This window comes from Saccopteryx bilineata, chromosome 4, assembly GCF_036850765.1.
Source record: "Saccopteryx bilineata isolate mSacBil1 chromosome 4, mSacBil1_pri_phased_curated, whole genome shotgun sequence".
NCBI lineage: Eukaryota > Metazoa > Chordata > Mammalia > Chiroptera > Emballonuridae > Saccopteryx > Saccopteryx bilineata.
Window position 1 is genome coordinate 69,895,027 of NC_089493.1, and position 25,510 is coordinate 69,920,536.

Genomic DNA, 25,510 nt, shown 5'->3' on the forward strand with positions numbered 1-25,510 from the left:
AAGGGTTGATACCAGGAGGTTATGCTTCTCGGCCTGTTTGTATGTTCTCCATATCTGGAACATCTTTCTTCTATACATACCTTTCCAATTATTCCCGCAAGACTTAGTTCTTTTCTTTTCTTTTGATGTTATGTATTGATTTTACAAAGAGAGGTGGGGTGGTGGAACGGTGGAAGGGGGAGAGGTATATTGTTGCTTCACTCTAGCTGTTCATTGGCTATCCTACGTGCCTTGACTAGGCAAGTCCAAGGTTTGGAACCTGCTACCTCAGCTTCCACGTCTGCGCTCTGTCCACTGCCCCACCACAGGTGAGGCTGCAAGACTTCTTATTCTATTGCCTCCAAGCTTTTCAAATATCCCCAATAAAGACAAGTCAGGTCACACAGGGTCAGAGGGAGGAACTCTAGCATAAAGCGGAGGGACTCGAAGTATTTCTGGAATAGGAATGTGATGTGTTAGCAATATTTAGTGACCTATCAGTAATAGTTAAACCTGAGGTATGGGTTCTGTGGGCAATGTCTCCTGTTGGAAAAGAATGGTGCCCAAAGTTAGGGCCAGGAGAAGAGTATTTGCTGGCAGAAACTTACTCGAGGAAGTACATGGTTTGGGATAAGATGATTTTTCATTTTGGACGAGGAGAGTACTATTTAAGGCCTCGATCCTAGTTGAGATGCAGAGAAAGGGCTAGGAAACACTGCTGCAGTGCGCAGAGGGCAGGCCTAGTTAACGGAGACGGGTGCACGCCTCAACTCCAGACTGGATCCCAGAGGCCCAGAACCTTTACCCTCAACGATTGCTTTTCGGAGCAGAGGTTTGTGTAAGTCCCGCCTCGGTATCCAATGGAGCTCTGGGGAGAACACCCCACCCATCCCGGGAAACACCGGGCGTGGGGGGTGGGGGCGCTTGTGTCCAGCGCGTGTGCGCGGCGCGCAGGAAGGCAATCTGGAGATCTGGAAGGAAGGAGCGCGCGCCCTTCACGTGACCCGGCGGGCGCGCGGCGACGCACTCGACGCGACTCTCACGTGGTCTGTCTCCAGCCCCGTCGCCGGCGGAGGCGGGCGCGGGCGCGTCCCTGTGGCAGCTCACCCCGAGGAGTTGGTCGCACAATTATGAAAGACTCGGCTTCTGCTGCTAGCGCCGGAGCTGAGTTAGTTCTGAGACGATTTCCCTGGGCTGTCCTTGTCCGGCGGCCTCTGCTGCCGACTCCGGAGACGCTTCCCGATAGATGGCTACAGGCCGCGGAGGAGGAGGAGGTGGAGTTGCTGCCCTTCCGGAGTCCGCCCCGTGAGGAGAATGGTACTGGCCCCACACTGTCGCCAGCGGGGAAATGGCCTTGGGGGTGGCGGGCACGGAACGGGTAGGACTTGGCCGGCAAGTGCGTGTGTGTGCGCGCAGAGCCGCGCTTGCTGGGGCAAAGGATTCCCGAATTGCCTTGAGACTTCCGGACTTGCCCTGGCCAGACGGGAATGCAGTTCCTTCGGGGTGACGGGCAAGAAGCAGGTAGCAGACCTGGCACGGCAGCTCGTCGCGGGCATCCTGAGCGGAGACCCAGCGAGGGCGCTGCGAGGCAGGAGAGGCGCGAGCCAGGGGGGACCTGGCTGAGCCCCGCGGCTGCAGCGCGCCAGACGCAGCGCTCAGGCTCGGAGCGCCGCAGCTCCCGGGAGCGCGATCCTCCTGGCGCCAGTTGCTGGCAGATAAGGGAGCCAAGTGCTCTGCTCAAGTTCTGTCTGGGGAGGGAGGACTGCGAAGGAACAAAAAAAGGGATAGAGGACACGAGGTTGGAGCTGTGCCTTGTTTGCGGCGCAGCGGATACTCCACAGGTACATTTCCCTTTTGGAGCCAAAGGGGAGAGGGATGTGACGATATTGTTGGTAGATCTGGCTCGGGATTTCTCTTAGCAAGAATTAAGGATTTAATGAGGGCACTCCTGTAGATACCGAGGTGATGTGTTGTCTGAATTTATATCCAACTACCTCATCCGTTGTCCTAGAGAAGGCTTGGTCGTGTTTTAAACCGAAGGTATAGAGTGGAGAGAAGGATACGGTACATTGCAGGTTTTGATAGAACTTTTTTTTGGTTAAGGCCAGGAATCAAAATCAAGAATTCCTTAAAGAAAGTCATTTGGATCAGGAACTTGAAGAGAGAGTTAAGTATTTCTGGTTAGTACTTGAACTTGATAGCTTTCGTGCAAACAGCTCTCCCATCTGTTGAAAGTCTGGCAAGTTTACTTTTCTTTAAAAGCTAATTCAAGTGCCATACTTGGAATAAATGGTGCACCTTCCACTATTTTCCACCTTCTTTGGTAACGTAAAGTCAATAAAAACTTCATTTTATCCGTTTCCTAATTGTTAAAAGAAAGATATTTTAAGTTCCTTTATTGTCGCTAAATTTTTTAATTTATTATTTAAAAGGATTATAAAGAAATCTGTTTTGGGAGGGAAAGTTGAGCCAAAGTGCCTTTTATTTTAAAAAAAAACAGCAAACCATTAATACAGACTCTTAAGTGATGTGTCTAGATCTTCCTTTTTACATGATAAATAGCATACATTTGAACATACCAATTGGTATGTTCAATATTTCAGTATTTTGAAAAAATTCAGATACGTTCGAAAATAGAAATGAGGATGATTCATCATCTTCAAAGCCATTGCTTCCTAGTGTTTTTTGTTTGTTTTTTTGTTTTTAAATGCAACCAGATTACTTTGTTTCTAGTGACTCTCTACTGAAAGTCTGTAATTCCATAGTCTTTGCTCAGGTGCTCTTCCTAAATGCCGCCAGCCTCATAATGTTGTGCTATCTACATACACACTTTGAAACTTAGCCTTCAAAAATTAAGGTATGGTCTGAGTTTCTCCTGTATCTACCGCCTTTCTACTTATTTATGTCCAGTCTTTTTAAAAATAGTAGATGTGCTCCCTCAAACAATATGTTTGTGTACATTATTTGTGCACTGTACTTAGCACGTGATTAGAACTCAGTGTTTGTTGAGTTATACATGCTATTAGGAATCCTGCTGACTCTACAAGGAGAAATTCTCACTTTAAAATTTGAAATTAAGAGTCTGATTTTGTTCTTTACATTGAGTCCTAACTGCTATCGAGTTGTCAGTTTCCTTATTTCAATTGTATTTTAATGAAACCTTAGGATAACCTAAAACTGAGCTTCTACAATAATGATAAAATGTGGTGCCTCCTCAACTTTTAGGTCAGCACTGTGACCTAAAAGTTTACCCAAGTATGCCATATGTACACGGTATAGTTCATATTGTAAACTCTTATTTAAGACATTTGTTTCTGGTAATTAGTTTCTTCTTTGACACTAGAAGAAAGCATATAAAAGTTTTCTCCATTTTAAAAAGCTTTAAAACTAATCGGTGAAATGGGCCAAACAAAAAATACAAAACAAATAAAATACCAAGAACACGAGTTTAAAACTGGAGTAGAACCAAATTTTGTACAAAATTATCTGCTATGGCTGCTGGATATATTTGTGTTACTCATTTGGCGAACATTTATTTAGTGTTTAATATAGTCCAAACGCTGTGATAGACCCTGGAGTGGTAAAGATTGTTAGACAAGTTTCCCATTTTCAGACAGCTTACATTCTAGTTATTTATAAAAGATCCACCTGTCTTCAGTGGAAGATGCATGCATTATTTCATAAAACAAACAGTGTCTACTATGAAGCAGGCACTGTGATACTTTATAATCTTGAAGGACAATATTGATTTGCAAAACACAAAAGAATAGTGTGATACTAATGCATAGATTACTGCGAAAGTATAGGGTTATCCGGGAGAGAGAAAGAGAAGTCAGTAGATTTGCAAAGCTGCTGATAGTAGAGGTCAGGCTTGCAGAGTCTATAGGAATTGGGAGTTAACCTAGAATTAGGAGGGGCATTAAATTGGTGGTTTTAGTCTAAGGGAACAGAACATTAAAAGAAAGAGCATCCTAGTTTTTCCTGGGAACTACTGTACAAGTACGGCACAGGCGTACCTTCAAGATATTTTGGGTTTGGTTCTAGAACACTGTTATAAAGTATCGCAATAAAGCAAGTCACACAAATTTTTTAAATTTCTATTGCATATAAGTTATGTTTATACTGTAGTCTGTTAAGTGTGCAGTAGCATTACATCTTTAAAAATCAATGTACATACCTTAATTAAGAAATAACTATTGCTAAAAAATGCTTACCATCATTTTAGTCTTTTGTGGGTGGAATGTCTTACCTTCAATTTGTAAAAAACCAACAAACAAAACCCACAATATTTGCAAAGTGCAATGAAACAAGGTATGCCTTTATGTATACTGCTCACAAAAATTAGGGGATATTTCATAATGAATATGAAGCGATAAAATATCCCCTAATTTTCATGTAGCAGTTTGTGTAGTCTGAAATGAGTGCACTATGGGATAATACAGACTATAAAGGTGGGCAGGGACCAGATTTATGAGGGTAGTGTATGTCATGCAAAGGAGTTTGGTTTTTATTCTGGAAACAATATAGAGGGTGAATTGGTGTGCTAAAACTGAAAAGGAGTCTATAGCAAGACTGATCAAAATGTTGAGGGCTTAAAATAAAGGAGTAGTAGAAGAAAAGAAGGAACATATTGAGATGTTTAGGAGTTAGAATATTCAGAACTTGGGTACTTTTGTGGAGTAATATGCGTGTATGTGTGAGAGCAAATGTAAATAATAAGAACCAGACATAAAATGAGCACATGTAATAATTGAAGTCATTACTTAGGATGTGCAAATGTAATACATAAAGTCAGTACTTAAAATGTGCGTTTTAGTTTTTGATTTTTAAGTGAAGGTCTATTAAAGCAAGTACTTGCAAAATTTGCAAGTTCTACTTACAGATATTTTTGATTTAGTGCTTTGATATTCTCTCTCTTTAACATTCTAATATAGGCGATTTCAAACATAAAAAGATAAAGTAATACAATCATCACATTCTCATGACCAGTTTTACCAGTTGGAAACGTGAATTTTGTTCTATCACACCTCCCCCCACCTCAACTGGATACAGTAGTCCTCTCTTATCCTCAGGGGATGTTTCAAGACACCGTCCCAATGCCGATACTGTGAATAAGTATGAACCATATGCCTATGATAAAGTTTAATTTATAAATTAGGCACAGTAAGAAATTGAAAATAATAATAATAAAATGGAACAATTATAACAGTATACTGTTATAAAAAATGTGAATATGGTCTCTATCTGTTTCTCATAACCAATCTGAGAGGGTTGAGTAACAGGCAGGTAGCATAAACACTGTAGGTATGCTGGACAAAGCAATGATTCACGTCCCAGGAGGGTCGGAGCAGGACAGTGAGATTTCGTCATGCTCGGAATGGCATGCAGTTTAAAACTTATGAGTTGTTTATTTATTTCTGAAATTTTCTATTTAATAATTTTGGACCACATTGGACCATGGGTATCTGAAATGAAAGTGAAACTCCAGATAAGGGAATCAATTGTAATTCAAAAGCAAATCCCAGACAATGTTCTTTTAAATAAATACTTCATTGCCTGTATCTCTTAAAAAGATAAGTACCCTTGCCTGACCTGTGGTGGTGCAGTGGACAAAGTGTCGACTTGTGCCTGACCAGGTGGTGGTGCAGTGGATAGAGTGTGGGCCTGAGAGGCAGAGGACCCAAGTTCGAAACCCTGAAATTGCTGGTTTGAGCACGGGCTCACCAGCTTGAGTGTTGGGTCACTGGCTTGAGCCCCAAGGTTGTTGGCTTGAGCAAGGGGTCACTCACTCTGCTGGAGGCCCCTCACCCTATTAAGGCACATATGAAAAAACAATCAATGAACAACTAAGGTGCCGCAGTGAAGAATTGATGCTTCTCATCTCTCTTCTTCCTGTTCCGATCTAGCCCTCTCTGTCTGTGTCTCTGTCTCTGTCTGTCCTGCCATTATATATGTATTTATATATATATATATAAGCATTGACCTGGAATGTTGAGGTTGCCAGTTTGAAACCCTGGGCTTGCCAGGTCAAGGCACATACCAGAAGCAACTATTATGAGTTGATGCTTCCCACTTCTCCCCCCTCCACTCCTTCTATCTAAAAATCAATAAATAAATTTTAAAAAAAATTTTTTAAAAACATAAGGGCTCTTTAACACTTTGTAGTACTATTAGCACACCTAAAAAATGAATAATTCTTTAATGTCATTAAATATTCAGCATATTTCTCTGATTGTCTTCTGTTTTTTCAGTTGTTTGTTTGAATCAATATCCAAACAATTCCACATAGCATTTGTTTATAAATGTCTTTTAGTTTCTAATACTCTTTCCTTTTTTTGTGTGTTGTCATTTACCATTTATTTAAGAAAATCAAGCCAGGTCATTTGCCCTGTAGAATTTTTCACAGTTTGGATCCATGTAGTGTCACGTAACACATTCTTTTCTTATCTGCATTTTCTAAGAACTAATGGTTAATCTGAAGATTCAATCAGATTCTACTTTGATATTTTGGCAAGAATATTAGTGCTATGTACTTTGTATTGCATCACATTAACAGCACATGTTACCTGGTTGTTTTGTTTTTCTTTCTTTGTGTGTGTGTGTATGTGTGTGTGTGTGTGACAGAAAGACAAAGAGAGGGATAGATAGGGACAGACAGACAGGAAGGGAGAGAGATGAGAAGCATCAGTTCTTCATTGAAGCACCTTAGTTGTTCATTGATTGCTCTCTCATATGTGCCTTGACTGGGGGGCTACAGCAGAACAAGGCCTTACCCCTTGCTCAAGCCAGCGACTTTGGGCTTAAGCCAGTGACCTTGGGCTTCAAGCCAGCGACCTTTGGGTTCAAGCCAGCCATCACGGGGTTATGTTTATGATCCCACGCTTATGTCACTGAGCTCGTGCTTAGCTGGTGACCGCAGGGTTTCAAACCTGAGTCCTCTGCATCTCAGTCCGATGCTCTATCCACTGCGCCACCGTCTGGTCAGCCTGTTTTTCTGTTTTGAAGTTAAGGTTGACCAGTGGGTTGGTGTTGTTAGCCACCTAATCTTTCAGTTGTGAAGTTCCCTGTCATTGACATAATATAGTAGATTTAGTAGTAGTCATAGATTACTATTGATGTTACTATATCTGTTATATTGTAATTTTTTTAAGTGACTGCTCCTTTTTAAAAAATTAAATTTATTGGGTGTGACACTGGTTAACAAATATGACTGCTCCTTAAATGCCTGTTTTAACTTCGGTATGGAGGCAAAATCCAGAGAAGTTAAGATTAGTTTAGGATATGAGCATCTTATGGCTGTCTTTGAGCCAATTGTCAATTCAATTTATGTGAATTGGTATAGAAAAACGTGTCACTGTTGTAATTACTGATTTTTTCAAAAAAAATTTTTTAGAGAGAGAGAAAAACAAAACATCAGTTTGTTATTCCACTTATTTTATGCATTCATTGGGTGATTCTTATATATGCCCAAACAGGAATCAAACCCTTAACCTTGGTGTAGCGGGATGAGCTTTAACCAACTGAGCTACCCTGCCAGCACTCATTGTTGCAATGATTAGAGTAGTTTGAATATGAATGAAATGTTTGACTTGGAGAATTAGGTGTCCTCTAGTTCATCTTTATAAAAAATGATGGGTCTAACTTGATTTAAGTTAGTACTTTTAGATATTTTGTTGATCCCTTTGGTCAGTTCATCTTGGATATAGAAAATTGCTCTGAATCTTTTGTGAATGTGTGTTTAGGTTCCTGATCATTTAGGTATTTTAGAACCTTGTTGAAGAGAGTTAGGTATATGGAGCTAAGCAATTTTTTGAAGTTGGTAGACTTGGCTCTTTACCTGAGCATCTTTTCTAAGTCACACTTTTTTTGTGAGCATCACCGTTAAACTCTTGTAAAAAGCAGATGACCATTTTCCTTCTACTTGACATGAGGAGTAATACTAGGATTAAAGTCTATGAGACACTTTGTCCTTGCATCATGAAAACATATTAATAATGTAACACTTCCACTATCCAGCTGCCAGACTTCTGGAAACGTCAGTCTTTGGAAACTCAGCTTTTCGTGGAAAGAAGAAAAGCTGTGAGCTAAGTTAGTGGTCCCCAATCTTTTTTGGGCCACAGACCAGTTTAATGTCAGAAAATATTTTCACAACTGGCCTTTAGGGTAGGACGGATAAATACACAAAATAAAATTATGCGACCGGCTTAAAAACTGTGGTATTTTTAAATATAATTGTCAAACTTAGGAGACAAGCGTCAAGAGTGAGTCTTAGACGGATGTAACAGAGGGTATCTGCTCATTTTTTAAAAATAAGACATTGTTCAGACTTAAATATAAATAAAATGGAAATGATGTAAGTTATTTATTCTTTCTCTGCGGACCGGTACCAAATGGCCCACGGACCGGTACCGGTCCGTAGCCCGGGGGTTGTGGACCACTGAGCTAAGTCATTATCATGAATAGAACAACCTTGAGCCTAGAGTTCATTGATTGAAAAATAGTGAAAAGTTAAATTTAGTAGGCTTGGTTACCTACTTTCCTGTGCAATTTGGTAGTACATTGGGAACGATAGAAGGAAAGTTATCTTGAGAAACAGACTACTGTAAGGAGGAGTCTGGAGAAGCATTAACTAGACTAGAGATATAGGCTGTAAATTACCCTTTAGTATGTGAACCAATGGTTTTCTTTGTCTTGAGTATAATTTATCATACCCAGAAGGTACTCTTGACTAAGAAAAGTGTCTAAAAGGCTTTAGACAAATTTTTATAACATTAGGTAACATGTATTAGCATTTAGTTGTGGCCGTTACTTTAAATTCTTCACATATATCGATTGCATGTATTACTCTCTCAAGAAAACTTTATAACCCCAATAAATTCAACTTAAAAATCAGAAAAAAACCATAAAAGTAAAAATATTTTAAATTTAAGAGAAAAGAAAACTCTGTGAAGTAAACACTGTTTTCCCCTCATTTATATAATGAACAGAGAAGCAAAATCACTCACCAAAGATTATAAGACTAGTAGTGGTAGATTAGGTGTTGACTTGTCAAATTATAGAAGCTAGGGGAAGGATCTTGGTATTTTGGAGCATGTATATTTGTGAGATCTCGGATGATGGGTGTTAAGTAAAAATGTTAAGGTCATTGTAAAAAAGGGGTTACCTTTAAAAATTTTTGTTATACCGTCTCTTCTTCAAATGCTATAAAACCTAGAATTTTCTTTATTACCACATACCTATGTAATAACCTTAGGATAGCTTATTCACAACTGAGTTGTATGCATTGTATTTTGACAAAAGCAGAGATTTACTAGTCTGAGTGGATCTTTAGTAGTTTAATTAAACTATAGGTTTATGTATCAACATGAAAGTATCAACAAGGTTGATCATCTCACTACTTAGGGATAGAGAATAGATTGATATGATTTATACTTACAATGTCAATGCTCAAGTTTTATTGTAGAGAATATCCTAATAACACTTCTTTTAGCTTTCTTTTTCAGATTAATTTTTGAAGCATCATCTGAAAACAACAGTTGTATTAGATATTACATAATTCAAAACAACAATTATTTTGAATTAGATATATGTAATGGATCCATTTAATTCGATTCTGTTGCTTTGGGGAAAATATTTTAACAAAGATGGGAATAAAAGTGAAGAATTTAAATTGTACAATTTGACTGCAGGTACAAATATTTTTAAATATATATAGTTGAAGTTCTTTGGTAATTATTTTTTTCTTTGTTATGGAATTTGGATATATAAATGGCAATAAATTATAATATAGCAGACATCCATGCTACTACCTGACTTAAGAAATAAAATATTACCTATAAAATTGAAGCCTCCCATGTACCCCATCAAAATCGCATTCTACTGCTATAGAAATGTTTACCTGAAAGCTAGGTACTCTTATGGATCAATGTCACCCTGTTAAATTTAATTTTCTAAATAAAATTTTTAAAAAGGAAATAAATCCCATTCTACTTTCCACTTCTACAGACATAACTACTTACTTTAGTGTTTACTGTGCCTTTGCATGCTTTTATAGTGTTGTCACATAGAGTATATATAATATATGGTGGTTTTTTGGTATTTCTAAGTTTTTATATATGGAATTATGTACATCTTTTTATGGACCTTGTTTTTTTGTTTTGTTTTTTAATCAACTTTAGACTTTGGAGATTTATATAATATTTGTTGATACATGTTTTAGTTCATCCCTTTTAATGGCTGTATATTCATGTGAACATGTTCTACGTTGTTCATTTTACTGTTCCTGGGCATTTAGGTGGTTTCCAGTTCTTTACAAATAATGATATAACATTCTTTTATGTACCAAGTTAATGCACAAATGTGAGAGTTTTTCAGGATGTCTATATCCAGAAGAAGAATTGCTGGATCATAGAGTAGGTGTAGCTTCCACTTCATAGGTATTGCCCAAGTGTTGACCAAAGTGGTAGTGTGGTATACACTCCCTATAGAGGTATAAGAGTTCCCCTTCTTAAAACTTCTTTGCCAACACTTAGTTGATTAGGTTATTTTATTTTGCCAGACTCATGAATATGAAAAAGTTCCAAAATTTGCATGTCCCTAGCCACCGATATTAATGTTATAGATTTTTGGCTATGGTTATGTTCTTTCTGGTGAATTGCCTATTTATAATCTTTGCTCAGTTTTATGTTAGATTATTTTATTTACTTGTAGAAGTATTTATGTATACTGGATACTAAATATTTGCTTTTACTTTATTTTTTAAATTTTCATTTATTGATTTTAGCAAGAAAGGAAGGGAGAGAGAGACTAATGTAATATAGATCTGTTCTTGTATGTGCCCTGACTGGGGATTGAACCAGCAACTTCAGTACTTTAGGCCGATGAACTAAACAACAGAGCTGTCTGGCTGTGGCAAATTTTTGCCTTTATGCGCTGCACATATATTCTCCAGTCTGTAGCTTTTAATTTTTTACTCTGTTAATGATAGTCTGTTTACTTATTTTTAGGCTGTTGGCATTGGTTATTAATTTTAGTGTAACAGTTTATCAGTATTTTCTTTATAGTATTTTGTTTTTCTTATCCTAAGTTCATAAAGTTATTATTATTTTTTTTTGGAAAAAGTTTAAAATTTGCTCTTCACATTTTGACTTTAATCCATCTAGTACTCATTTTTGGATTTCATTTACATATAGTGTAATAGTTCATGTTTTCTCCTGATTGGTATTGCTCTTCATCATACACCAAGTTTCCTAAAATGCATGTTTCTATTTCTAAATGATTTATTCCTTTGTTCTCTTACTTCTCCTGTGTCAATATATTTATTATTTTTTTATTAGCAGTCTTAGTATTTAGGTGAAATATTTTGACTTAGCATAAAAAAAATTAAAAAGTGGGTTTTTTTTGGCAACATGTTTTTTTATTTTAAAAAGATGAGTTTTGATCCCTTTTTATTTTACTAATTATTCTAGATAAGACTTTCTCTAGAATACGTGAGGGAAAAATACTAATGTTTGAGCTAAATTGAAGTTGGCCATTTTATAGAGGAAGTGTGGATAGTGTTCAATTATTTGATATCTTGGACTCAGTGGTATGGTGTGAGGGCAGTTTCTTACACTTTATCTTATTTTTCATCCCACAAACCTGAGGCCATATTAGGCTGTTAAACAGTCAGGGTAATGATCTCCATGAGGTCAGCAGGAAAACAGAACTAGTTAAATAAGATTTGTTATTGTAAGACTCTTGCTCTCTCTCTTTTTTTTTAGATTTTTATTTATTGATTTTTAGAGAGAGGAGAGAGAAACTAGAAGCATCAACTTGTAGTTGTTGCTTCCAGTATGTGCCTTGACTGGGCAAGCCCAGGGTTTTGAACCAACGACCTCAACATTCCAGGTCGATGCTTTATCCACTGTGCCACCATAGGTAAGGCCTATTGTAAGACTTTCTTTACAAAGTCAAGGGTCTGAATATGATCCAGTTTAATTTTTTAATATACAAAACTTTACCAACTATTTGTCATTTCAAGGAGACTTTTCAACAATGTCTTTAAAATCCTTTCAGATGCTTGACATGTGAAAATATTAATCATATCAAATTATTAATTAGTTAAGTAGTTGGCAGCCAAGTAAGTTTAACAACAGAGCTCTAGAATAAGAGCGTGTAAGAGTGCCAGAAGGTCAGATGAGTTGTTGGACTCTGGTAGAGGAAGTTAGACAGTGCCAGCCTATTTACAGTTTGCTTTGGGCTAGACTTAATTTTTCTTTGTCGTTGTCTGTGCCATTGTTGGCAGGCATGTTGACCTGTGTACAGATATGTCATAGAACTTGAGATTTCTAGGTTGTAGTGTTATTTAATTTTAAGCATACGCATTTTATTAGTAGGCAAACTCCATTTTTAATTTGATTTCCCTTTTTTTTACTATAGGTTTCATCAGGGGTTGGGAACCACTCTTTTGATGGCTGCATCTGGCTCGCAGACAAATCTTTTTATTTATTTATTTATTTATTTTTACAGAGGACAGAGAGAGAGTCAGAGAGAGAAATAGATAGGGACAGACAGGCATGGAGAGAGATGAGAAGCATCAATCATTAGTTTTTCTTGCAACACCTTAGTATTCGTTGATTGCTTTCTCATATGTGCCTTGATGGGGCCTTCAGCAAACCAAGTAACCCCTTGCTCAAGCCAGTGACCTTGGGTCCAAGCTGGTGAGCTTTGCTCAAACCAGATGAGCCCACACTCAAGCTGGCGACCTCAGGGTCTCGAACCTGGGTCCTCCACATCCCAGCCCAATGTTCTATCCACTGCGCCACCGCCTGGTCAGGCGCAGACAAATCTTTAATAAAAAAATTAATAACAAAAATATAAAACATTCTCATATATTACAATCCATTCATTTCCTACTGCTCATGTTCATGGTTGCAGGTGGCTGGAGCCAATCACAGCTGTCCTCTGGGACACCACCAAATTTTTATTGGATAATGCGTAATGTACATGGGTCGTTGTATGGCTCTCAAGGAATTACATTTTAAAATATGTGGTGTTCATGGCTCTCTCTGCCAAAAAGGTTCCCGACCCCTGGGTTACATTTTCCTGTTTCTTGTATCTAGTGATTTTGGATTATACCATAGATGTTGTGAATGTTACCTTGTAGAGACTCTGGGTTCTATTTAGTCCTCTGAACACTTCTTTTTTTTTTTTTAAAGATTTTATTTATTCATTATAGAGAGGGGAGAGAGAGAGAGAGAGAGAAGGGGGAGGAGCAGGAAGCATCAACTCCCATATGTGCCTTGACCAGGCAAGCCCAGGGTTTGAACCGGCAACCTCAGCGTTTCCAGGTTAATGCTTTATCCACTGCGCCACCACAGGTCAGGCTACTTCTTTTTTTTTAATAGTTGTTATGAACTGAATGTTTGTGAGCTCCCCCACCCCCCAGATTAAACCCCAGTGTAATAGTATCTGGAGATGGGGCCTTTGGGAGGTAATTAAGGTTTAGGTGATGTCATGAGGGTATAGCCTGTATAAGAAAAGGTGCCAGAGAACTTGATATCTCTCCACCATGTGAGGATGAAGTGAAAAGACAGCTGTCTGCAACCCAGGGATAGCACTCTTATCAGACTTTGACCCTGCTAGCATCTTGATCTTGGGTTCCAGTCTATAGAACTGTGACAAAATGAATTTTGGTTGTTTAAGCCACCAGTCCTATGATATTTGTTATGGCAGTCCTACCAGAATAAGATAGTAATTAACTTGATTGTATTCAAATTCTAAACTCCTTCTATCTTCTTCACTGGGTGGCAAAACTATCACTCATTTTGTTCCTTTTTTTTTGACAGAGCCAGAGAGAGGGACACATAGGCACAGACGGACAGGAAGGGAGAGAGATGAGAAGCATCAATTCTTCATTGTGACACCTTAGTTGTTCATCAATTGCTTTCTCATATGTGCCTTGACTGGGGGGCTCTAGCAGAGCAAGTTACCCCTTGCTCAAACCAGTGACCTTTGGGCTTAAGCCAGTGACCATGGGGTCATGTCCATGATTTCATGCTCATGCCAGCAACCCCACGCACAAGCTGGTGAGCCCACGTTAAAGCCAGATGAGCCCACACTCAAGCCATCGACCTCAGGCTTTCGAACCTGGGTCCTCTGTGTTGCAGTCTCGATGCTCTATCTACTGCCCCACCTCCTGGTCAGGCCAATTATTTTATTCTTAACTGGGCTGCTTGCAGTCTGCCTCATGTATATGGACTTCATGGGTCAGCTAGAGATAAGAGCAGAGTTAATATGTAGCACTTAGGGCTCCCTTTCTGTGACCCTCTTTTCTGCAGAATATTTCCCACTTTTCAGCTGCTGTGGTCACCTTGAACTTGGTAGTCTGGTTCTTCAAGCCAGTAAGACTGGGCTTTTTATCAGAGTTTTAGTTGCTCAGTAGAATGGGACCTGTCTTCAGGCAAAAAACAACAAAACAAAAAACCTTAAAAAATGGGACTCATTCACTATGTGTCATTCTTTTTTTTAAAGTATAGACTCCATCCAATTTCTGCCTTTTGGTTGTTTCCAGTGCCAGTAAGTAGTCACTTTTAAAATTTTATCTTGTCCGAGAATTACGATTGTTATCTGTGGGAAGGTTAGTCCCATAGAACTAACATGGATACTCCTTTCTAAAATTAATATATAGAATCATAGTGCATTTAGTTGTAAAAATATTGCCACATGTTTACTTTGAAGTAGAATTTTTAAGCAATTTTACATATTTTCCCCAGTGTTTTCCATCAGCATCTAGGCAGGAAGAGTGTGTTGGTACTGATTTGTTCTGCGAGTAGGATGTGGTTAGAGGGTTTGTTTATAATGTATGTGTGCCTGCTGCTGGTAGACAGATAGGAAGAATTTATAATTTATGAGATTTTGAAGCTTTCTTGAGATTTGACTGTATGCCAGGTGTTGTGCTAAAACATGGATCATTTTGTTTAATCTTCAGAGCAACATTTGTAGATACTATTATTCTAGTTTACACGTAAAGAAACATGTTTTAAAAAGAGCCTGACCTGTGGTGGCGCAGTGGATAAAGCGTCGACCTGAAAATGCTGAGGTTGCCGATTCGAAACCCTGGGCTTGCCTGGTCAAGGCACATATGGGAGTTGATGCTTCCAGGTCCTCCCCCCTGTCTCTCTCTCTGTCTCTCACTCTCCCTCTCTCTCCTCTCTACTTCTCTACCTCTCTACTTCTCTACCTCTACCTACCTCCTTCTCTGTCTCTCTCCCTTCTTCTCTCCTCTCTGAAATGAATAAAAAGAAATTAAATATATAGAAAAAAAATTGCTTAAGGTTGCCTAGATACTAAACAACAGAGCTAAAATTCTAACTTGGGTTAATCTGATTCCAGCATCTGTGCTCTTTACTTTATTTATTGGACAGGGGAGGAGAGAGAGGTCGCTTTATTACTTCACCCATTTATAACTTCTGTGTGCCTCGACGGACATCAAACCCTCAATCTTTGGATATCTGGGTGATGCTCCAACCAGTGGAGCTGGCTGCCCAGCTAGGGTGCGTCAGTGCTCTTTAACCACTGAAGTTGACAAGGTGATCTTTAAGTTTCCTTCCTATTCTAACATTCTGTGATTATAGTTAGGTTTTACTTTACCTAAAACATTTAAGTTCAGGAATTTTCAGATTTGTGTTTGTAGTGTGCCATCTGTTGGTAAAACTCAGTAATGCAGCCTAGCAAAAGGAGAACTATAAAATTAGGAATTTAAATGTGTATTTATAATCCAGGGCATATTTGATTGGGCAGTTGATAGCAGAGCATAAGCTCAGAAAATCAAAAATTGTAGAAATCTATCATTGCTAAGGATTTACAACTCTCAGCTGAGGTATGTGGCTATTAGGTACCTGAAACCAGTACCTACTATAATAAATGAAGGCCATAAGTAACAAGAATACTGTGTGGAGTGAGAATATATTTACATTTGGTGGTTACACAAGAATGAGAGGCTGTAAGCCCATGAAATAAACATAATTAGTGAATAATTAAGGTAGTGGGAAGCTGTAGGCGATAATTTGAAACATGCTAATGCCACTGTATATCCCTGTAGGCAAAAAATTTGGTAAAAAATTGTGAGCATTGTAGTGACATGAATTAAGTGACTGTAGCAAAGTGACATTTTTTGCTAATGTTTTGAATGGATTATTCAATTAAAACTACTGTGGGGGTCCTGGCCCGTGGCTAAATAGATAGAACATCAGCCCAGCATATGGATGTCTCAGGTTTGATTCCTGGTCAGGGCACACAGGAGAAGCGACCATCTGTTTCTCTCCCCCTACTCTACTCTTCCCCGCTTGCTCCCGCAGCCAGTGGCTCAATTGGTTTGAGCGTGGTCCCAGGCGCCAAGGATAGCTTGGTTTGTCTGAGCACCTCAGCCTCCTGGACTAATAGCTTGGTACTTGAGCATTGGTCCTAGACTAGGTTACTGGGTGGATCCCAGTTGGGGTGCATGTGGGAGTCTGCTTCATTATCCCTCCTCCTCTCACCTTAAAAAAAATGGAAGTTTTGAGGTTATAAAAAGGTAGTATTGGCTATTTCCTTATTTATAACAAGAATACTAAAATGAAACTTGTAGCATTTACTCTAGGTTCTGAAATTCCAAAAACATCCATGTTGGGTTTTGAGTAGTTTTGTGTTTTATCATAAAATACTGACAAAAAAAATGAGTACTAAAAGTACTACTGAAGTGTCTTAGGTTGGTGACTGGAAAACACATTTCTGGAAAAGAGCTAGCTTATATATACTCAGACACTAAATTTTTTTTGCTCAGTGATGTTTAGGTTTTATGGTTACATCCATGAGGCTTATTTAAATGCTTTTTTTTTCTATTGAAAGTGCTACAGGAAAAATAATTTTGTTAATATACACCCAAAACTCTTTAGCTCTCCCCACCCTCTCACCTCCCATTGAAAATCAAGTCTTTTTTAAATACATTTTTTAAATTTAGAAATTAAATTTAATAGGATAACATTGACCAATAAGAGTACATAGGTTTCAGGTGAACACTTCTATAGCATTTGAACTGTTGACTGCATTGTGTGCCCATCACCCAAAGTCAAATCATTTTCTGTCACTGTATATTTTTGCCTCTTTATTTCCCTCTTCCTGGCCTCCCACCCCCTGGTAACCACTTCACTTTTATCTGTTTCCACGAATCTCAGTTTTATGTATCATTTACCTGTGAAATCATATAGTTCTTAGCTTTTTCTTATTCACTTGTTTCACTTAGTACAGTATAGTGTTCTCAAGGTCCATCCATGTTGTCATAAATGGTAATATATCATTTCTTATGGCTGAGTAGTATTCCCTTGTATATACGTACCACATCTTCTTTATCCAGTCTTCTATTGAGTGACACTTTGATTGTTTCCATGTCTTGGCCACTGTGAATAATGCTGTGATCAACATGGGAATGCATGTGTCTATGCGTCCTCATATGTTCAAGTATTTTGGATAGGTACCCAGTTAAGAGATCATGCTAGGTCATATGGTAATTCTAGTCTTAATTTTTTTGAGGAACCATTATACTATCTCCCATAATGACTGTACCAGTTTACATACAAGAATTTACTGGGATTGTAGAACTGGGTAGAAGGAGCATTAGTGTGCAAGAAACAGTGTAGGGGAAGAAAGCTGAGGGGCTTGCCAAAAGCTTGTTGGATTGAACTGACTCAGTGGTAACGGACCATGCTTTTGTGGAATTTAGAGCATGGTTTGGCAAACTATGCCAAGAGGGCCAAATCTGACCAAGGCCTGATTTGTATGGTGAGCTAAGAATGGTTCTTAGATTAAAAAAAAATTTTATTTATTTTTCTTTTTTTGAGAGGAAGACACAGATAGTAATGGAGAGAAAAAAGCATCAACTGGTACTTGCAGCACTTTTAGTTGTTCAGTGATTGCTTCTCATATGTGCCTTGATCAAGGGGTTTCAGCTGAGCCAGTGACACCTTGCTCAAGCCAGTGACCATGGGATCATATCTATTATCCCACGCTCAGGCCGGCGACCCTGTGCTCAAGCTGGATGAGCCCATATTCAGGCTGGTGACGTTGGGGTTTAGAACCTAGGTTCTCAGCATCCCAGGCCAGTGCTCTATCTACTGTGCCACCACCTGGTCAGGTGGTTCTTAGATTCTTTTTTTAAGGGTTAAAAACAGAAGAAAGAATATGTAACAGGGACAGTGTGTGGTCCAGAAAACCTAAAGTGTTTACCATCTGGCGCTTTATAGAATAAAATTTGCTGATTCCCATTTTAGAACCTATAGCCATACTTTTCTTAAAAACAGAAGAAAGAATATGTAACAGGGACAGTGTGTGGTCCAGAAAACCTAGTGTTTACCATCTGGCGCTTTATAGAATAAAATTTGCTGATTCCCATTTTAGAACCTATAGACATACTTTTCTTAACGAAATGGAGATATTGAAGGAAGTATCAGTTTAAGGGGAAAAGTGTTCATTTGGGCCCCAATAAGTTGCACATGTTATTGGAAATATTGTAGAGGTGAATTGGAAGGAAAGATAAGAAACCAGGATGTTACTAATTATCTGTAGTGGTTTTTTTTTTTTTAAGATTTTAATGATTAGAAGAGAGAGAGAGAGAAATCATGTATGTGGGGGGTGTGGGAAGAATCAACTCGTAGTAGTTGTTTCACTTAAGTGCCCTGACCGGGTAAGCCCAGGGTTTCTAACCAGCGATCTCAGCATTCCAGGTCGATGCTTTATCCACTGTGCCACCACAGGTCAGGCTGTAGTGTTTATTTTTTATAAGGCATTGTGTTAAACTAAAGAATTTAGAAATTGTCTGTTGTATTCATTTCTTTACTAGTCCACGCCCCCCCCCCTTGTTGCCCCTTCCCAAAAGACTGTGGTGGCTGTCATTTACTAAAATTAAAGAGAGCTTTGATCATTTATGTCAAATACTATCTGGATTCATTTTTCTTCCATATGTAACTTTCTCAAATATAAATGTCAATGAAAACATTTTTATTTGCATTTAATAGGAAGTCATAAACTATGAAAAGTATATACCTGTGATTCATTGTTGAGTATTTCAATTAATAAATATTCAAAGTTTTTCAAGCCAACATTTAGACTTAACTGCTATTAAGCAAGCATTTTGAAATCTATTGCTCTACTTCTCCTATCCATATCTCCACCCTGATTTGATTAACTTCAGAGTTGCTTCAGGCAGGCTGTTGATGAGCGAGGAGCAGGATAGGAGAAAGGAGAAAAGCCAATACTGGTTAGCAGTAGTTAGTAATTAATAATAGTAACTTCTGTTCTTTTGTGTTTTCCATGTTCAGAAAATGTTATCGAGAATGATCACATAAGGATTGATTTTGAAATGCATTTCTAAATTTCTCTTAAAATGTTAGTTGAGGCTTTGGAGCCAGGTAAACTCTTAGCAATGTGACTTTGGACAATTCCCTAATATCCACTTCTAAGTCTTTGCATCTGTAATAGGGGAATACTGATAGTACCCAACTCATAGGATTATTGTAAGTATAGAATAAGTTAATACATATAAAACATTTGGAAAGGTGCCTGGCAACCCTCGCTTTATCAACTAATTAAGGTTATCTCTTGTTGTATGCACTTTGGGCAAAGGTTTTACAGAAGATAAAATGTCAAATACATTTTTAGGCAGCATTTTTTATGTGTCATATGGGTAAATGATATGTAGATTGGGAAACTATAAATATCTAGTAATAGGGAAGTCATAGCTTTGAGTTTCCCTGTGTGTGTGGTAACTCCTGTAATTGGTGGGGGCCTTGGAAGCTATGTCTATGAAGTTGTAATGAGGGATATTAGCTTTTGAGGGGCATGAGGCAAGGGCAGATCCTATACCTTCTCAGTGTGTATCTGTCACCTTGCACTTAAGCTCTGTACTGCTTGGTTGATCTCAGGACTCCCACCAGAGGGGAACAGCTGATGCTCTCTTATTGGCAGTCTGTGGCCCTGATCTGTTTTTCTCTGACACTGGTGCCAGTTGTGACCTCTGGTATTATGGGATTCTTTATCTCTAGTTGAACCTAAGAAGAACCCCTTGGTGGGCTTTGTACTCCTTTGACCTTCACTTGTTGTACAAAACAATTTATAAACAGCCACTATCTGTAGGAAATCTATATTTGAAAACATACACCTCATGGTATTTTATAAGTATAAACTTGTAACTATAACTATAGTAGGTCATTTCTGAAATGTTATACCTCTGACCTAACTTAAATTAATTGTATTTTAAGTTATTTATTTATTTTTACATTGTGAAGTTTACTGATACATATTTACATGTGGATTTTTTTTTTTAATTCTACTCGGTAATTGGGTCTTCAGAATCTGTAAATTGGAGTTTTTCATCAGTTCTTGGAAATTCTCCTCTCTCTCTCTCTCTTTTAAGTTTTCCATTGATTGGGGTAGGGGAAGGGAGAGAGAGAGAGAGAGACGCATCACCTCATTGTTTTATTTAGTTATGCACTTGGTTGCTTCTTGTAGGAGCCCTGACAGATCATTGAACCCCTGTGACTTTGGTGCTCCAGGACGATGCTTTATTTACTGAGCCACCTGGCCAGGACAGTTCTCCTAATCTCTTGAAGCATTGCCTGTGCTCACGATTTCCCCTTTTTCCTTTTGGAAGTCTAATTAAACATTTGACTCATTCTATTTTACATGCCTAATAACCCGCCCCTGCCTTTTAAACAGCTTTATTGTGGTATAATGCTCATATTGTAAGACTTGCCCTTTGTAAGTTTACAAATGTGATGGTTTTTATAAATTTATTTAGTGTTATAATTGCCACAGTCCAGCTTTAGAGAACTTATATTTATTTTATTATATATATATTTTAAGGTTTGGTTTTTTTTTTTGTTTTTTTTTTTTGTGTGTGTTTTTTTTGCATTTTTCTGAAGCTGGAAACAGGGAGAGACAGTCAGACAGACTCCCGCATGCGCCCGACCGGGATCCACCCGGCACGCCCACCAGGGGGCGACGCTCTGCCCACCAGGGGGCGATGCTCTGCCCATCCTGGGCGTCGCCATGTTGCGACCCTCCTGGGCGTCGCCATGTTGCGACCAGAGCCACTCTAGCGCCTGGGGCAGAGGCCACAGAGCCATCCCCAGCGCCCGGGCCGTCTTTTGCTCCAATGGAGCCTTGGCTACGGGAGGGGAAGAGAGAGACAGAGAGGAAGGCGCGTCGGAGGGGTGGAGAAGCAAATGGGCGCTTCTCCTATGTGCCCTGGCCGGGAATCGAACCCGGGTCCTCTGCACGCTAGGCCAACGCTCTACCGCTGAGCCAACCGGCCAGGGCCTATTTTAAGGTTTTATAAACCCTCCCCACACTTTTTTTTTTTTTTTCCCACTTATCATTTATTTCTTACAAGTCCTTCATATTTTTCTTTTTTTTTTTTTCTTTTTTTTTTATATATATAAATAAATTTTTATTTTAATGGGGTGACATCAGTAAATCAGGGTACATACATTCAAAGAAAACATTTCCAGGTTATCTTGTCATTTAGTTATGTTGCATACCCATCACCCAAAGAGAGATCGTCCTCTGCCACCCTCCATCCAATTCTCTCTGTACCCCTCCCCCTCCCCGCCACAGTCCAGCTTTAGAAAACTTGTCACCTCATAGAGTTCCTCTGTCCTTGTTAGCAATTTACCCCTGCATTCATTCTTAACCCCAGGCAGTTACTAAATTTATTGTTTCTATAGTTTTGCCTTTTCTAGAAATTTCGTGTAAACGGACTTATATAATCTTATGTGTCTGGCTTTTTCCATTTAGCATAATCTTGTTGAGGTCCAGCAGTGCGTTTTTCTATAGTTTTGCCTTTTCTAGAAATTTCGTGTAAACGGACTTATATAATCTTCTGTGTCTGGCTTTTTCCATTTAGCATAATCTTGTTGAGGTCCAGCAGTGCTTTATGTTATCCTTAGCTTGTCCCTCTTTGTTGTGAAGTAGTATACCATTGTATGGATAGTTCATTTTCTTGGCTATTATGAAAAGTGTTTCTATGAATATTCAAATACATGTCTCTGTGGACATGTTTTCCTTTTTCATGAGAAGATTTTAAGATTTTTGACTTGTGTAAAGCCAGTAGCCATGGCCACCGTCACAGCCACCTGGCCCATGCAGGTTCGAATTTGATTTGGACAAACGGTAATGAAACAATGGAGCCAAGAACTGGTGGGCCATTAGCTTTAATTCTGGCTTGCACCTGGCAGGCAAGAAATACACACAGTGGGAAAACACTTCCCTTTCTATTCAGGGCTCCCAAAGCCACTGACTTACCCGAGTTTCCTAGAATCAAAGATGTCTACCTCACCAGCCTTATTCACCTCTGTTCCCCATCTCCTTCTCTCTACTGTCCTCCAGCATGGTCTCCTCAGCCCCATTTTATAGTGTAGAAATCAAAACCTTTAATCCAATATACAAACAAGGAGGTCTCTGATACTGTTATAAAGTACCCAGTTCACAATTCCATGGGTTTTTGTAGAGGCACCAAGTCCTAATAAGTTTTTGAAGAGTTTTATTAAAGGAGGAAATTTATTAAATATGTGGCCACATATATCTTACACGGGGCAGCAGTCCCAAATCGTGTGTCCCTATAATATTCTAGGGGCTGGTTATATACCTTTAATTATACATGGGTGAGGAAAAAGCCTGATATCATGGCATAAGCCTATTCCTTTTGTTTTCTCCTATACAGGTTTGGGAAAAGGATGAAGGCAGGGGGGAATGGGACACAATTCATTAGCAAGTTTATAACATCTGTCTATAGGATTCATAAAAAGATGCTTCTACACATTAAAACTTACAAGGCAACACAATGGTAAAAATGTCACTTACATACCTAATAAGACATTCCTACATGTTCTAGTGTTCATTTTCTATTCCTTTGTCCAGAGATACATACATTAACTACATGCTTTCAGGAGGGGAGAGGTAGTTTCCATGAGGACAAATGCCTGTATATGGCCCATTAATATAAGAAAAGGTTTAATTTAATCTTTCTCCGCCAGCACCTGGCTAGCTATTCACCCATTTCCCCACAGGTGTGGTGGGAGGTCAGAGAATCCAAGCCTCCTTCCCCTTTGCATTTACAACGCAATGCCATCGGCCATCTTGGTTTCATGCTAATCACACAAGTACGGAGATCATTTACAAAATCTCTCTGAACACCTAGCCCAAATTAATAAAATGTTCTTTAAGCTTCCTAAAATATTAATATTAATTCTGTAGCCTTTGGTACCTTACAACAAATACAAAGTCTCTCTTAGTTTTTAGACTAAGCCTTAGGCTATAACAACCCTGCCTGCTTACATCCTGTCCCCTACACCCAATGCAAACTATAAGCGAGCAAACATATACATATATAACATACTTACAAACATATTTGACCAACATCATATAAATTTATGTTTAACTTATTAGTAAATGACCAAACTTTTTCTTCCTAAGTGTTTATGCCATCCCATAGCCCTACTTAGGAAAGCATGAAGTTCCAGTTTGCATGTTCTTGCCAATACTTGGTAATTTAGGCCTTTGATTATAGTCCTAGTAGTTGTGAAATAGGATCACATTCTGGTTTTAAATTTGCATTTCCCTCATGACCAATTACGTTGAACATCTTTTCATATACTTATTTGGCAAAAGAAGCATATCTTCTTTGGTGAAATATGTATCTCTCCATGTGTTTCGCCTATTTTCTAATTGGACTGATTAGGTTTTCCCTTTTTTTGTTGAGTTTTCAGAGTTCTTTATATTATCTGGACATTAAGTCACCCAATATATGTTTTGGGGTTAGTATTCTTTAAATTCTATCAGGTAAAATAGGCTGATAGTGTTGTTTAATTCTACTCTATCATTGCTGGTTATCTACCTAAATTTCCTATTAAGAGGAGGAAAAAAGATATAAATTGTAAAGGTTGCAGTTCATAGCATTTATCTACTCTTATATTCCCAAATCTTCCCTGTGGGGAAGGAGGAGTCTTTCCTTTACCCTCAGGGTTCTTTTGCATACACCTGTATCACCAGTGTTTTTCAACCACCCCTCCACCAGAAATTTTGTGCTGATCTGCAAAAGAGTTAACCACCCTGATGTTGAAAGCTATAGTCTTAGTCGACTTCGTCTTTTGTCAAGTAGTTGTTTAACAGAACTTCCTAAAGAGTTTCACTTAATTTTTTTAGATTTTATTTATTGATCTTAGAGAGAGGAAAGAAAGAGAAGAGCAGGGTGGGGAGAGAAGTGGGAAGTATCAACTTGCTGTTGTTTCTTGCATGTGCCTTGCCTGGGCAAGCTGGGGGTCTCTAACTGGCAACTTCTGCATTCCAAGTGGATGCCTTACCTGTTGTGCCGCCACAGGTCAGGCTCCACTTTATTCTTAATTAGCACATTTGCTCATGCTGTGTTTTACCCCTTTATTTATCTTTCATTTATATTGTAGTCTTTAGATGTATGCTTATAAACTGCACATTATTTTAAATAAAAACTTTATATAGCCTGACCTGTGGTGGCGCAGTGGATAAAAGTGTCGACCTGGAAATGCTGAGGTCGCCGGTTCGAAACTCTGGGCTTGCCTGGTCAGGGCACATATGGGAGTTGATGCTTCCAGCTCCTCCCCCACTTCTCTCTCTCTCTCTCTCTCTCTCTCTCTCCCTCCCTCCCTCTCTCCCTCCCTCCCTCTCCTCTCTAAAATGAATAAATAAAAAAACACTTTATATAGTGATACTAGAGCAGTCTGAATCAGTGCATCTATGTTTCCATTATTTCAGTATGTTATTAGAATACATTAAATATCTAGAATACGCCCTGGCCAGTTGGCTCGGTGGTAGAGCATCGGTCTGGCATGTGGAGGTCCTGAGTTCTACTCCCGGCCAGGGCACATGGGAGAAGTACCCATCTTCTCCACCCTTCCCCCTCTCCTTTCTCTTTATCTCTCTCTTCCCCTCCCACAGCCAAGGGTACATTGGAGTGAAGTTGTCCCAGGCACTGAGGATGGCTTCACAGCCTCTGCCTCAGGCAGTAGAATGGCTCTGATTGCAAGGGAGCAACACCCCAGATGGGTAGAACATCACCCCCTAGTGAGCATACCTGGTAGATCTTGGTTGAGTGCATGCGGGAGTCTGTCTCTGCCTCCCTGCTTCTCACTTTAGAAAAAAATAATATCTAGAATACATTAAATATCTAGTTGTAGTATCTGACTTTGGTGGACTTCATTACCTTAGCATGGGACCGAGTTGTGGTCTTTGCCAGTTTCCAGATAGCTCACAGGGAGAAATTCCAAATCTTTGTCACACTGTGTATTGTCTGTATCTGGATTTCATTAAGTAATAAAAGAATAACAGTAAGCATATAGCAATAAGTGCAATAATTGATCTGTGCTTTTTTTGCAGACCAGTTCTGATTTTTCTAAAAGAAAGAAGCAACTATTTATTTATTTATTTATTCATTCATTTATTCTTTTTCCAAGTGAGAGAAGGGCAGATAGGCACATTCTTTTTT

At 38.9% G+C, this 25,510-nt stretch overlaps 1 protein-coding gene across 2 annotated transcripts in view; it reads left to right on the top strand.

Moving 5' to 3' along the window:
- Positions 1 to 1,163: 1,163 nt before the first annotated feature.
- TRPM7 (transient receptor potential cation channel subfamily M member 7) overlaps positions 1,164 to 25,510 on the top strand; it is a 123,731-nt gene continuing 99,384 nt past the window's right edge. For both annotated transcript variants that reach the window (XM_066276400.1, XM_066276401.1), the window contains exon 1: positions 1,164 to 1,296. In XM_066276400.1, the coding sequence (XP_066132497.1) occupies positions 1,294 to 1,296 (3 nt within the window). In that variant the 5' untranslated portion in view covers positions 1,164 to 1,293. The remainder of the gene's footprint in view (positions 1,297 to 25,510) is intronic.